General features: G+C 38.4%; 1 protein-coding gene across 5 annotated transcripts in view; it reads left to right on the plus strand.

Moving 5' to 3' along the window:
- Positions 1-15,168, plus strand: part of dock8 (dedicator of cytokinesis 8) — a 57,382-nt gene extending 42,214 nt beyond the window's left edge. For all 5 annotated transcript variants that reach the window (XM_077599880.1, XM_077599883.1, XM_077599881.1 and 2 more), the window contains 12 exons: positions 2,790-2,948; positions 3,485-3,585; positions 4,404-4,596; positions 5,584-5,727; positions 5,837-5,968; positions 6,362-6,496; positions 7,877-7,966; positions 8,349-8,585; positions 8,658-8,801; positions 10,173-10,279; positions 13,062-13,232; positions 13,810-15,168. In XM_077599880.1, coding sequence (XP_077456006.1) covers positions 2,790-2,948; positions 3,485-3,585; positions 4,404-4,596; positions 5,584-5,727; positions 5,837-5,968; positions 6,362-6,496; positions 7,877-7,966; positions 8,349-8,585; positions 8,658-8,801; positions 10,173-10,279; positions 13,062-13,232; positions 13,810-13,861 — 1,665 coding nt within the window. In that variant the 3' untranslated portion in view covers positions 13,862-15,168. The remainder of the gene's footprint in view (positions 1-2,789; positions 2,949-3,484; positions 3,586-4,403; positions 4,597-5,583; positions 5,728-5,836; positions 5,969-6,361; positions 6,497-7,876; positions 7,967-8,348; positions 8,586-8,657; positions 8,802-10,172; positions 10,280-13,061; positions 13,233-13,809) is intronic.
- Positions 15,169-15,495: the final 327 nt, after the last annotated feature.

The raw sequence follows: 15,495 nt of genomic DNA on the forward strand, positions 1-15,495 counted from the left end.
CATAAGAGCAGAGAATGGCTCATGATACGTGTGCTTCAAGTCAAACATACTCACATCTCAGACCACTTTCATGTCGTTCCCGTTTCTATTTTGGGTGCTCTGTGGGAAAAAAAGTTTCTGCTGACGGATGTGCGGGTGAATACAGAGCAGAGATATGTCTCACTGTCAGCCTCCTCCACACTCTTACCCCTGTTTAAATAAAGACATTAGTGACGGAATGATAGGCTTAAACTAATGATACGATTTACCTCGATACGCCAGGATCACAATATGATATAATTGCAACTGGTTTATTGTTGTATTAGCTGCTTATTACACACAGGGAAACAGGACACAATACACAAACATTAGCAATAATCATAAAAATAATGTTTGATGATTTTGACTGGTTTATCAATTGCCACAGGATATTGTTTTCTTTCGCAACACAAAACTTACAAAAAAAGATTGGAATCAATCTTTCACCTTAAACAACGTTTCTACCGTTTTTACTTCGGCAGTTGAACGTCATAAACAAAAATAGCGATAATAGCATTGATGGTTAAATTATTATGGAATTAAATTAAAAAATGATAGAGAGGGTTATTTTCCCACACAGCAAAACTGAGTTAACGTTCATGCCAGCGGAGCGAGCAACAGAAGGTAGCAAAGCCTATGCAGCTGCTCTGAACGCCACTCTAACCAGTAATTTACCTACCTCACTAAAGAAACACCGCATAACGTCATTACTATATTTAGTTGGTTTATTTTCTTTATATTTAAAGATGGTGTGCCTCTTGCTAGTAAGAAAAATATGTTCCAAAACAGACTTGCCAGGGAGTTGCTTTAGACTAAAACAGATAAAATATGGGTTTGAATCAGTGTACCACCAACTTATTTCCACAGGGTGTCTATGTGTGCATGGTTCTCAAACTTCTACACCAAGAACTAGCGTCATGACTAGGAATAAACCCAGTAGCGAAAGTGTTCAGCAAATCACATTTCATTGACAGTTTTGTTTTGCTCTTCAAATAAACTCCATGCATCCCAAAAACATTTATGTGCAAGGAATGTGTACGCGCTTTAAAAGGCCATGGGCCATCGTTAACTTTGCGTGCTTTTTTTATATTTCCTTTGTTGATATGTAATGTAAGTCAGACTCCTGCGTTTATAACTTGAACACACAAACAAACGCACACAAGAACACACTCACTCACTTGTATTTGTTTACGCAGAAGATGCAGTGATGGGAATCAGTTTAGCAGCCATGTGACCCGTGCAAATAGAAATCTCCTCCGAATATCAATCTTCTGTTAATATCATGGTCACACAGAAAGAAAGATACAAAGCTGATATTTGTGTTTAAGACATTTATTTAACAAATGAGATAAAACACAAGTCAAGTCAAGTGATGAAACAAATCTTATTAAATAGGCCTACTTTTTGACCACACACACATGTTCAGCCACACATCAAGTGCATTAGGGGGCAGTGATGGGTTGGTTAGGCCGCGGCTCCATGCTCAGTTGAACAGAATGGGGCCGTAGAGATGATCCATGGGTGATTATGTCTCTGCTAATGGGGGATCATTTCCCGCTTTGCCGCACATGTCGGAGATAGATGGCGCTCATCGCAAACGCACACACAGGCGCGCACACACATCCTGAGCATGCACATGTGGCCACATGTCACTGCCAGGTAGTGTGAAGAATGGATGTAGTAACAACAACAAGCAGAAGATGCAACATAATCAAGGCACAGTGGCTTCTGATTTTATATCTTTGTGATGTGTTTGGGTGCAGATTCAATTTGTACACCATTTTTTTAAATGTCACTTTTTTGTTTCTTGGCAGGACCGTGATAGATACAATATTAGGGAATTACGCTAAGTGTTTTGCGATGCCCTCTACATCTATTCATTCAAGTTAACATGGACCAATTCACGCATGCATGGTGTTCATGTTGCTTGTGGTTGGCCGTCACTTTCTATGCCAGAATTTGGTATATTTGATACTTTTCTTTAATATGAAGAGTTATTCAATAGGTTGTTGTACTGTTTTTATGTGCATTTCACCCACATGAAAACCACAATTGGGAACGCTCCAGGAATTGGAGGGATTGCACCACTAAATCTGCCTCAGAGTGCCACACTCTGGGCTGAAAAGCCACGGTTAAGTTTCGTCTGAGAACAGGGATTTCATGCCAATCCTCTGCGCTGTTGTGCCCGTAAATAGTGTGCATCGGACGGCCATGAGGGTGGCATGACGTGCCTGGAGCTTCAGAGCAGTATAAACCAACATGCTCGAAAACGACCATAATGGGTTGCAGCAAGCGGCCAGGCGAGTTCATGCTCATCCCTCCACCTCAATGAGCCCCATTTTGGCCATTAAAACCCCAAATTAAATTTCGCCTGACAACCAAGATTTCAACTTGACTCTCTGGGCCAGCTTGGGCAACAATAATGAGTCTCTGGTGAGAGAGAGTTGCACATGATGTCTGGGAGTCCAAACTGCAGGGTGTGGGAAGAGCCATAATTAATCGTGCCTTAATAAATTTACATACAGCGTCAAAGTAAATTTATGCTAGATGTGGATTAATGTGTTATGTTGACAGCACTAATAATTACACATTTAGAAATGTGCACTATGATATTTAGACAACACATTACATCTTGATAACACAGACACACTTACATTTTTATATGAATAAGAACATATTTTATGTGTGTTAAGATGATGAATTCATTGCCCATAATGTGAATACTGTGTAAAAGGTTAATACTTGTCATTGTGTCTGTGTGTATTATGCAGAACTTTTCCAGAGTGAAAATGCAGGTCACCATGTCGCTGGCCTCGCTTGTAGGGAAGTCCTCAGACTTCCAGGAGGAACACCTAAGACGTTCCCTGCGCACCATCCTGGCCTACGCTGAAGAAGATGCAGAGATGCAAAACACGCAGTTACCCTTGCAGGTATCATATACACATAAACCTAAGGTTATAAAGGTGTACACATATCTAAAATGTACCTACCCAAATGTTTTTCTAATCTGTCCACAAATAATGGAGGGGTATCATTTTATAGTTAGTGTTGTCTGCAAAAACAACAACAACAACAAAAAAGTGAGAGCTTGGAGTTTTTACAGGTTGAAGGACTGTTAAGTTGCCACTCGTTTTTTTTAACTGATCAACATCAGTTTTTTTTTTTTTTTTTAAATACTTCATTTAAACAGACATATTTTTCCCTCCTTTGATTTGTTGGTAAGTGAAGCCAAACCTGTTACCGCCAGGTTCCGTTACATTATTATTTGCACAAACGAATACATTTAATAATCAGCCTCTTAGGTTGGATTTCATTATTTAAATTTCTTTTACCAGTTCAGTTATCTTAGTTGTGGATGTGGTTTCTGTAAATTTGACATGATATTGGCCATAATTATTTATTAATTATTGGTTAAGGCTTCTCTTTGTACAAAATGCAATGTCCTCAACCAGTACCCTGTCTCTAGGTAGACGAGCTCCTGAGGAACCTCAACAGCATTTTGTCGGACACTGTAAAGATGCGAGAGTTCCAAGAAGACCCTGAGATGCTCATGGACCTTATGTACAGGTAACTCGTGCACTGTCTTTCCACCTGGGTTCCTCTCCCTTTTTTCTCTCTGGCTTGTTTGCCTCTGTTTGACTGTCTTGCCATGGCAACCATGTGCTAACACTTTGGCTCCTTTCTGAGACTCTTTTGTTTACATGCAAATGCAAACAGCAGGTTGGTGGAGACCAATGTGTAGTCCATGTATTTTTATTTTTGGTCTTCAATTGTATACACTTTTCAATTAAATTCAATCCATCAAGTTTAAGATTACTTGTTCTAAAGGAAAGAAAACATTTGATCTCCAGATGCATTGATTAACGTTAAAAAAATCAAAACATCCATTCTGTCTGAATGTAGTTCGCTTTTTTAAAATAATTTCTCAAGACTGTCATCTCAATTGTTATTTGATGAACATCTTAATACTGTAATTGATCAATTTATTTAAAATTTGTTTTGGGTGAAACAACCCATCTGCCAGACATACTATGAATGGAATTAAGTTTGCCTCCACCATTTAGCATATGGTAAAACTAAATTGTGGCCAAGCAATAGCTCATTTTTAATCTCCTTGTAGGGCTCACTCATACTACGTCAACACCACTGTACATGCATAATATCAGACTCCTTCCTATATTTTGCACATCTGTAATACAATTTTCATTTTATTTGTAGTTCACTGCATGAACTAGAGTAATATTTTGCTTCTCGAATGTAGTTGAAATGAGAGGTTTATGATGGAATTAACTACTATTACTAATACTCTTAGTAGTAACTATCATTTTATTAAGAATTAAATCAATAGCAATGACATCCTGCTTCCCAACTGTCTGTTCAACCAGGATAGCAAAAGGCTACCAGACGTCTCCTGACCTGCGTTTGACGTGGCTGCAAAACATGGCGGAGAAGCACAGCAAAAGAAAGTGCTACACTGAGTCGGCTATGTGTCTAGTGCACGCCGCTGCTCTGGTGGCTGAGTATCTCAGCATGCTGGAAGATCACAAGTACCTGCCTATTGGCAGTGTCACCTTTCAGGTGAATAACAGAATATATGGAATATTACATACACAGATCATTGATTGAACGCACACGTTACACCTCTCTCGTTGCAAGTTGTCCAAATTTGGTTGAACGTGTCCTGTGGGGGGAGCTGTATGCTCGCAAGGCTAGTGTATAGAGCCATGGCTTTTACCTGTACATCATCTGCTTTCCTGAGTCAGAAAATCGTGTTCATGTGGATTATTATCAAAAGTCATAAGAGAAATTGCCCACTATGCAATTGAATTATTTTATTATTTTTGAATTATTGCATTGAAATCCATATGGGGTACAGATAATCAAATTTTAATGTACAGATTATAGTCAATTATTTGTAAATACAATCCTAATTTCAAATTTTTAATTTGTGGTTATGATCGTATTATCCTTGTGATTATTTCATACATATTGTAATGATGCATGATAGATACAAAAATTAAATAATGTCATATGAATCATACAAACAATAATAATGAAAATACAGTAATAATCATTATATTATCATTAGTATTCAAGGCTATAGAATCAGAAAAATCAGTTTCTTATATTTTTATGAAGAAAATCTATAAATTCATTCATTCATCTTCCTTGGGCAAACTCGACACAGGAAGGTCCAAATCTAGGGTTGAACCCTCGATGTGAGGCCGACATGCTAACCATATTGGGCTTGCTTTAAATAAAAAATCGTACAAGTAACTAATAAATGCCAGATCTCTTTCCAATGGCAAGAACTTCCCTGCTGGTAATGAAAAAGTAAATGTGCACTTGTGCTGAGTTTGTTATTGATGAGCTGTAACACACGCGTGTAACAATTAGGTGTGTATGTGCAAGACATCCTGACCTCCAGCAGTCAACAGGTCATTGATTGTAGGGTCATCACATTAGTTCCATTTCCTGCTCCTCCATTTCAATTCAGCCACGTGATTGCTAATTTGATTAAGAGGGCTAAGTGATTGATTGGATTCATGGATTTTCCCTCCTCAGAGCATCTCCTCCAATGTGCTGGAGGAGTCGGCCGTGTCAGACGACATCCTGTCCCCCGATGAGGACGGTGTGTGTTCGGGCCGCTACTTCACTGAGAACGGCCTTGTGGGGCTGCTGGAGCAGGCCGCCGAGCTGTTCAGCAACGTAATAGCCAAGCCCCCACCTCATTTCCCTCCATTTCTATCACTTATCGCATAAAAATTGGCGCTCCCGTCACTCTGGTAACCAACAGAGTTGTTTCTTGTCTTATCAGGGGGGTCTGTATGAGGCAGTTAATGAGGTCTATAAGGTAATCATTCCTATCCTGGAGGCACATAGGGAATTCAAGAAGCTGGCATTCACTCATGACAAACTGCAGAGAGCATTTGACAACATCATTCAGAAGGTAATAAAAGCATAAAAATGATTATGAATGACCAACAAGAGCAAAGAGTTGTGAATGAAGTTACTACTGCATCAACCTGCAGCATCATAAACCCTGTTTTTAACCTGTTAACCTTTGTTTTTGTTATTATTTGCTATTTCTAAATGAGTACTGTTTTTAATATTGCTTAAAATACGGTCATGTATTTTTTTCATTTAGTTTTGGTTTATTTGAAATTTAAAAAAAAAACACGTATGCCCTCTATTGGCTAACCTGAAATCTACAGGCAACAATAAGTCTGCACTTATTTTTGTAGTTAAACATTCTGAAATATAAATAAAAAATAGGATCTATCTGTATACAGAAAAAGTCATCATTTACAGGAGATGTATTTCATCTGCCATTTTCCTGCAGGGCCACAAAAGAATGTTCGGCACCTACTTCCGGGTGGGTTTTTATGGCAGCAAGTTTGGTGATCTGGATGAGCGGGAATTCATTTACAAGGAACCAGCCATCACGCACCTGCCTGAGATATCGCACCGTTTGGAGGTGAGGCAATTACGTCTTCAGTATAAGGTGTCTAGGGTATATGAAGAAAAATGACAAAGATTGTTCACTTAATCTTGTTCATGTTACATGTGAGCAGAAAAAAACAGCTAAAACATGCTGTCATTGTCTAAAATCTGAACATTTCAGCTGTTGGAAAATAGGATCTACCTGGACATCTAACCCCAAATGTGGGCCAGGGAAACCAAGTTTAAATTTTAGCTTCGTAAGATTAACCTTGGCGTGTTCAGTAATTCTCCTGATAGGAAGTTATAAATGCATTGAAGAAGAACTCACACACAGATTGCAATTTCCTCCAAGTATATTAGCTTCCAGAGATATTAAAAAAAACACAATACAGGATCCCGGCTGAGATTACCGTGCCCTTGACCAGTGTAAAGTCCAGTTATAGGATAATATCAGCACTGTCCCTTAGGTGGTCTAATATGAATAAACTACAAAGGCGTGCCATCTCCAATGCCTTTCTGTGTGGCGCACAAATTAAACATAGCATACAGGCCTGATCATCTCGGGCGGTTTTGTCATGCATCTTCCAGGTGGTCTTTCGATGCCCACATCAGGCTTTTCACGTTTATCTATCTGGTCCAGATGATGCCATACTCACTTTGGCTTTCGTTACTTCAGACATCTTACGTTTCCAAAAACAACACACCCCTGCATTCTTCCCAACATAGGCCCAAGGACCCAGTCTGACTGTCTGAGATATTTTTGTTCTAAGGCCCTGTTAGTAATATGCAAGGACACATTTTGTAGACAAATATGCACATTATTTATTCTTTTAGTATTTTACTTGTCTAATGACCCATACATATGTGATTCCTTTGCACTTGAAGCTTTAGAAACAAAGAAACTAGGCTTCGGGTCTGCATTTGCAAAATGTAATGTTCTTCAGAATAAAACCATCGGGTAAAGCCATTGTGTGTGAATGCAAATTGCAGTTTGTCTGACCAGCTCAGACCCATTTTAGTGCTCTGTTCCTCCCTATAGAAATGGTTATGGAAATTTAAATGGCGTAAGGGGTAGAAAAACTATCAACAATACATGCATAGAACTGTAAACAAAGATGTAAGATGGCAGAACTCATGCTGTTTTTTGAATAATAAAACAGCTCACTCTCATGATTGAACATCGAGCAGTCTGCAAATGGCTCCGAGGCCAGACTTTGGACACCCCTGATTTACATGCTCAAAAGTATGCAAATGTGTCACTGTGATTGTAGATCAAAGTATCCATGCAGATCGGCTTCCTGCATTACATTAGCAAAGAAATACTGTACATAAAAAGGGATATTTAACTGATAAAACGATGACATCAATAATGTTATGCTGCCATGTAAAATAAACATATTTTTCTGGCTGCCAGAATTTTTACGGTCAATGTTGCGGAGAGGATGTCCTTGTGATGATCAAAGACTCAACACCTGTGGATAGAAAACAACTCAACCCCAACAAGGTAAAACATCCAACATCACCCAATTTTGTTAACTGGATTATAACTCCATGTTTTTTTCACCCACTGCATGCAACCATAATAGTTGATAAGATTGATTTATTCTACTATATGCATTAACAAAAGCATATCACAGCTACAATAGGTGTATTAATTGAACAATATTTTTGTATTTTATAATTTCTTATTGGATTTATAGGAACGCATGCACAACAATACAATGGGAGCTGTTTCATAACCAGAGTGTTTGTTTTGATTCATTAAAATGTTCATATAAAAATAAATGTGACCCTTTGGCACAAAGTTTGCCCTTTATGTGTACCTATTGTAATATCCAGTGAGTGTATACCCTAAGCTGCATAATTAAACCTATGCTGCTCTGTAGGCTTATATCCAGGTTACATACGTGGAGCCATACTTTGATGACTATGAGATGAAAGACCGGCTGACTAATTTTGAGAAGAACTTCAACTTGCGCCGTTTTTTGTACACCACGCCGTTCACCAAGAGTGGGCGCCCCCGGGGTGAGCTCAACGAGCAGTACAAGAGGAAGACTATTCTCACCACAATGCACGCCTTTCCTTACGTCAAGACACGCATCAATGTCATTCAGAAGGAGGAGGTAGTGTGTCAAAGTCGCTGTCCATATTTATTGGTTGCCACTGATGTTATATTTTGCCTCCCGGTACCTCAGTTTGACCTGACTCCTATTGAGGTGGCCATCGAGGACATGCAGAAGAAGACCAGGGAGCTGGCGGTGGCCACGCACAGAGAGCAACCAGATGCTGTCATGTTACAGATGTTGTTGCAAGGTTCAGTGGGAGCCACTGTTAACCAGGTACTATATGTGTGTGTGTTAAGTTGTGTAAAAAAATATTGATCCTGAATATTTAAAAATTGCTACAGTTGCTAATGGTTAAGTGCCAATAAATGGAACTTCAAAGTCATTAACAAATGAACTATTCACTTGCACAATGATAGTTTCTCTACACTTTAGGCCGATCCCTAATTCTTGGCCAGCTGGTAATAAGTCCATTCAAATATTTTTTTTAAAGTACCTAAGAAAAGTATATGTTAAAAAAAACTGCGACACTGAAAAGGTCTGAATCTTTCACAAATTCATCATACAAACCGTCCATACACTTCTCCTCCGTCAGTGTCCCCTGTTTGCTCTCTTTAAATGTATCAGAAGGGTTAAAACAGAGCTGTATAAATTAGCTCCATTTAACTGATCACATTTACAATTACTATTGTAGTGGCCGATTGCAGGTGGGAGACGTGATCAAAGTCTTCGCCACATCCATAACCTTAATCCCCCTCCGTCTACCTCCTCCATCCACCATTGAGTTAAAACGTCAATTCATGGCCGCCCTCCCTTTCATGTGTGGCACACTTTGCTCGAACCCCAGCTCGCTTTGATGTGATTGCTTCCAGGTCCTGCCGACGTGCCGGATGTCAAAATGTGTTTTATCTCCGAGTTTCTAATCTGACTGGTCTCGTCATTCAGGTCCCAATGTCTGCGTAACACGCAGCAGCTCCGTAAACATCAATGTCTCCAGCGTAATCAGTAGAGGAGCCTGGGTTTTCCTTCTGTTTGGGTCTGCAGTACATGAAAGAGTCTTTTTCGGGATGCTAATCAGAGCTGTTTAGCCACTCCTGTCATGAAACCGGCGCTACGCGAATGTGCTGTGGTTTTTGTGACGAATATGCATTGGGAAAACTACGCCTCATACTGGGAAATTGGAGCCAAATGGGTAGATCTTAGGGCAGTAGTTCTCTACTGGAGAAAACGGAATAGGAACATTAGAAGTGCATGGAAAAGTGTATAAAAATGTGCATGTGAACGAAACTTAGAACAGGTTTTAGACACCCTTTTTTCCCTTAATGTAGAAAAAAATACATTCTGGGGGGGGGGGGGAATGAAGCTGTTGCGATATTTACACATTAACAATGGATGCATATCAATTTAGGAATTAAGAAGCAGTCCTTGTTAATGGTAATGTGTTTTTCGGTCCGAGTATTAGAGAATCACTGTTCTGGGCGAGCGATGACAGGAATCGGACTTCCATCCCTCCTTTGTTGGTACACTCCAACATTAGTATGCTTCCTCTCTAAAGCCCCGTTTTCCTTCCTGTGATTTTGTTTTTGCTTTCTCTTTCTTGAACCCTGACTCCTGTGTGTTGACCTCTTCCTCCTCTTTTGTGTGTAGGGCCCACTGGAAGTGGCCCAGGTCTTCCTGAATGAGATCCCAGTGGACCCTAAGCTCTTCCGTCACCACAATAAACTGCGGTTGTGTTTCAAGGAGTTTATTATGAGGTAAGATGGCGTCAGCGAAATCGTAATCCACCAATTGAACATGATTTACTAAGGTACTGCAAGAATATTTCAGGGTACTGTATTAAGTCTGTCAAAATGCTCTATTATTACTGGCCCGCAAGCTCAACATTTTGTGGCTTTTGAAAAAAAAGGGATGTCTTGTGACATGATGTTTGGTAGTAAATGAGAATGACTTGCAGAAAACCCCAAGGCAAATTCTGATGCTCTCCGAGCTGAAGTCTCTCAAATAATTAATCTTTAACCTGAATGATCTTTCCCCTGTCACATTGGAAGTGCTATTTATCCTAAATAACACAACTTTGGAATAAGTGTTATTAAAAGTTTCTTATGGCTAAAATACAATTTATGATCAATCAAATCTACTTTGAATTCTGAATGAGGAAAGTGAGAAAATGGCGAAATATCACGTCTGATTGTTAAACTAATCAAACAAGAAGGATGAATGGAAAGGAACACGAACAATTGTATGGAGCGCTTTTCTTCATTCTCGCTCCATGATAGCACACGCTTTTATTCCTCATGTTATCACCAAGCTATTTTTCTTGCCATTCAAAGCGTCATTGTTCCCAAGGGATTCATTGTATTTTGAATAATTAGGACGATAATTTGAACCATCCTGCTCACAGTAATGGATCCGTTAGAGTGATTTAGATGAAGAAAAGAGAGAGAGAGTGCTTGTGTGCGGGTGCGTTTACATGTGCCTGTGTTCATCTGGTAAGGCACCAGGTCATTTTGCCTCAAAAAGGTGGTTTTCATTTTCTAGACCCTCGCATGTTACATTCCGGTTTGCACTGATTGCTACAAGCAGGTTGGCAAATATTTACTTAATTTCCAAAACAGTTCTTATTTTCGATCCTGGGGAATGGGGCCTTTGTGGGACAGCTGGGGAAATGGGAGTGTTTAGTTTTTCATCATGTAGTATTAAATATAAGCCTCCTTCTGCTGTTTTATAGGCAGTCTATAAGCTTATAAAGTGTGTTTTTTAATAAAAGAAGAAGCACCAGAGTGTTCTGGTGGCTAGTAGATCTCCCCCATAATTCTGATATTGTGGAGCTATATCCTCCTGGTACTTGTGTGTTGTTATTTTTTTGACAGCCTTGGGTTTCTTCCATTTTTCAAAGTGTGCACAATTTTAGGTTTAATGCAATCTTTTTAAAATACAAGATTTTGTTAATAAAAAAGCAACACGTTTTTTAGTATGAATTATGTAGTTAGTATGTTTTTGACTATCATGTGTTTGAAAGAAAATTCAAAATGAAGAGCGAATAGTCATCAACTGTTCAAACTTGTTTTTAAATTGTACTTTCATTTTCTCTCTTTCTCTCAGTCTCTACTCTCAAAAGTGGTCTTGTCTTTGTCTCTGTGAGTTCTTTCTGGTATAGGGTAGTAGTATGGTCTTGCAAGGTAAATTCCTAAACTAAACTTTTACCAAACTTTTAAGTTTCCCACACACTATGAAACCTTGCGGAAAAAACAACAACCAAAAAACCAACATGTATAGAAAACAGTCTTTGGCGTGTCTTATTTTTGCCTTCCTGAGGTCGATGCCTGAGAGGATGGCACATGATGTTGGCAAATTCACTGTTAATGTGTGAGCTGTAGGAAATAACTGCTCCTGTTTGAATGCTCATTTAGAACCCTGGATTTCTCTGATATGCCTCGGATTTTCATGATGAATACATTCCACGCACACACCAATATATCTATCTATCTATATATATATATATATATATATATATATATATATACTTATATATATATGTATGTATATATACGTATGTATATATGTATGTATATATACGTATATATATACGTGTGTATATATATATATATATATATATATATATATATATATATATATATATATAATACAGTGGGAAAGCAATGTATAGTGCTAACAGTGCCTGAATCACATTTCCACAAGGCTTTACAAAGGTTTCAATAGAATTCAAATGTTTAGTGTTGGTGCGTTTGTCACTCAACTTACACATCAACAAACCTCGTCTTAGAAAATCTTCCCTCAGGTCAATCATGCTTTTTAACTTGACTATTTACTGAACCCTATACTGTTACATACAAATGCCTTTTCCATATTACCCTCATTTCATTTTGGCGGATTAACTGTGGCATGTGTTAGTAATCACCCAAGTCTCCCTGATTTCCTCATGGAGTACCTCCTGAATTTGTGCACTGTCCTGCTTGAGACGGTTTAGCTCATTATTATTATGAGCTACCAGTGTTCCTCTTCTTGCATGCAAATGATTATGGAGTTGCATACTATTGGGTGGAAACTACCAACGGGCATGCGACTGTTTGTCTTGCATAAGACTGCTAATTTGTGTCAAATGGATGCAGACTGATGTTAGTATGAGGTTGGATTACTCTGTTTTTTTCTTCTCTTGGTTCCACTCTTTGTGCCCGTCTTAGTTTTGTGTTCATTACCTCATATGAAAAAGTCGGAAATCCTCTCTTCCGATTTCATTTCAAGTCATTCCGTAAAGGCAGCACTTATATAATATTAGCCAGATGCATGTACTGTTTAGTCAAAACTTTTTTTTTCGGGGAAAAAAATTGAATATCCAAAAACAAGGAAACCATCATCTCCTATACATATATTTAAGAAAATCGGCCAGTACCTCGTCCAACCTTTCTAATTGCTGTAACAATGGTGAGACGAGATAGACTTATTTATGATAATTTCTCAACAAGCATCATTACAACCCCCCGAACCATATATTTCCTTCACTTTTTGTCCTTCCAGGTGTGGCGAGGCTGTCGAGAAGAACAAGCACTTGATCACATCAGACCAGAAGGAGTACCAGCAGGAACTGAAGAAGAACTATAACCGCCTACGTGAGAACCTGAGGCCAATGCTGGAGAGGAAGATCCCCGAGTTATACAAACCTATCATTAGACCACGGCTGGAGAACAGGTGAGGGTGCACTTCATAGTCTCACACATTTCAGACCCACTTGGATTAAAATAATGTCTTTGATGCCATGTCATTTGGATTGACATTGAAGAAAGGACAACATTAGAAAAACTTCCCAAATGAAATAGTTCATTTCAAATGAAGTAATTGCCTCCAGAAAAAGTGTGTTGTATTGTAGAATAGCCTGAACAGGTTTATCTCACCTCATTACAAAAATGAATAACTGCTCAAAAACTTGAAAATATTTGAATGAACACAGCTAAATTAGCATTTTCAATATGGGATTTTATGCATTGCGTTAGAAAACTCTGAATATAGGGGAAAAATATTGGTTTGAATCCCTGTCGATCTTGCTTTTATTTTTTCCCAGTTTTATGGATTCTCCCTCACTTAAACAAATTACAATGTAAATGAGTTACCACAATGGACTATTATTCAGCGGATTCACCTAATGGTGGCAAAATCGAAACGTCAACTAATGGACTAATTGGTTCTCTGCTGACGTTAGAAGAAGGTGGGGGGAAAATACCCAAATCTAATGTTCATGTACCCATAACCCTTTGGTGTTGCTGTGTAGGGATTCCTTCAAACGTCTGAGTTTCCGCAAAACTCAGGAGGAAGTCTCCTGAGGACCCCTGGCGAGTCCGGTATACAACACTTTATGAAGAGGAGGAAATAAATTGTCTGTGGTGACCTCATTTCACTATGACAGTTGGTTCAGAGTTCTCAAAAAGTCAACCAGCAGTGTTAATATTACTTATGATAATTCTTATTTTTATGTTCTCGAGATAAGCAGAATTCGACTCTTCGCTGTAAAAAGTTCAAAGCCTAATGATGCTGCAAACATTGGGTCCTTGCTGGTTCAGGACCTTCGTGCCAATAATGCTGTCACCTTCAGTGTGAAATTGCGCGTGTGAGATAGTTGGTATAACATGGATATGTTATGTCACTTATGCAATAAATGATTCTGTTTTATGTTAAAGGGCTTACTGAAATTCTAATCTGTGTGTTAAACACACCATTTAGATGTTTGTATTTTTGAATTTGAGGCTTTTCTTTTTTTAATTTAATTTATTTGGAGTTACCTGACAAGTTTGCATGCAGTGGAGGGACTTATCTGCACTATATTGTAAGTTTGAACCATGGCACATAAAATAGTGTACAAATGTGGAAAATAAATATTTTTGTTTTGTAGAATTCTATTTTTTAAATAACAGCAACATTAGTATTGATTAAAATACTAACAGTCAGGGTTTGGTACTGAGAAAACAATGTGTGTTGCAATTCCACAGTGCCATTTTTTTTAAAGCAATAATTTCAGGTGCTACTGCACATTGTTAGGTTCGTGTTGCTTTTTGTCAAAATGCTGTATGGTATATTACTGAAGATACATTTCCTAAACATATACAGGACAGTAGTAATACATTAGTGTACAAACAGAACTCATTTCCCTTAATTGTGCACAGTGTTGTGTTTTCATTCAGCTTGTATATCCAGCGCACAGTGAGTAAATTGCTGCTTTTTCCCCCCAAGAAACGTTTTGTAAAATTGGTATATTATTAGACATATCCTTGTATAAAAGTAAATTCTGTTTTTTTTTTTCAAACCAGTTTTGAATGTGTTCTTATCATTGCAAGACCACTCAGTGACCACAACATCTTTTGAGATACTTGCACATTCCAATGAGAAACAAGACATGATCTTTTTTATTTTATTTTATTATTATTATTCTCTTCCCAGATTTGATTTACACTGTAAGAAAGATGTAATATGTTTGTTAGTATAATTCAGTGCTGCAGATGCCAATCAAAACAAACTAATTCCATATTGAACAATTCTTGTTTTTGTTGTTGCTGTGTTTTGCAATCTTGTGTTTAATTGTCATGGACATTACATAATACTGGAAAAGCACATCAATAAAATGGAAAGTGTTCAATTGTCAGATGTACTGTTTCAAGAATAATAACAGCATCAATACCTTTTCCATATGTATATCATTACATATGCACTACATATATATGGTATGCTTTGCATGTATTGTGGTTACTTGTGTTTCCTTATATTTTCCCCCCAGATTATTTTTGTGTTTCAGTTTTTCCTTCTAGGCGGCCCGGTGGCGCGAATGGTTAGTGCGTCGGCCTCACAGCTCACAAATCCAGGTCACGTCCATCGGTGTGGGGTTTGTGTGTTCTCCCTGGGCCTGTGTGGGTTTGCTCGGGTACTCTGGTTTCTTCCCACATTCCAAAAACATGCACAGTAGGCT

The sequence above is a fragment of the Stigmatopora argus genome, chromosome 5 (genome assembly GCF_051989625.1).
Source record: "Stigmatopora argus isolate UIUO_Sarg chromosome 5, RoL_Sarg_1.0, whole genome shotgun sequence".
NCBI classification, from domain to species: domain Eukaryota; kingdom Metazoa; phylum Chordata; class Actinopteri; order Syngnathiformes; family Syngnathidae; genus Stigmatopora; species Stigmatopora argus.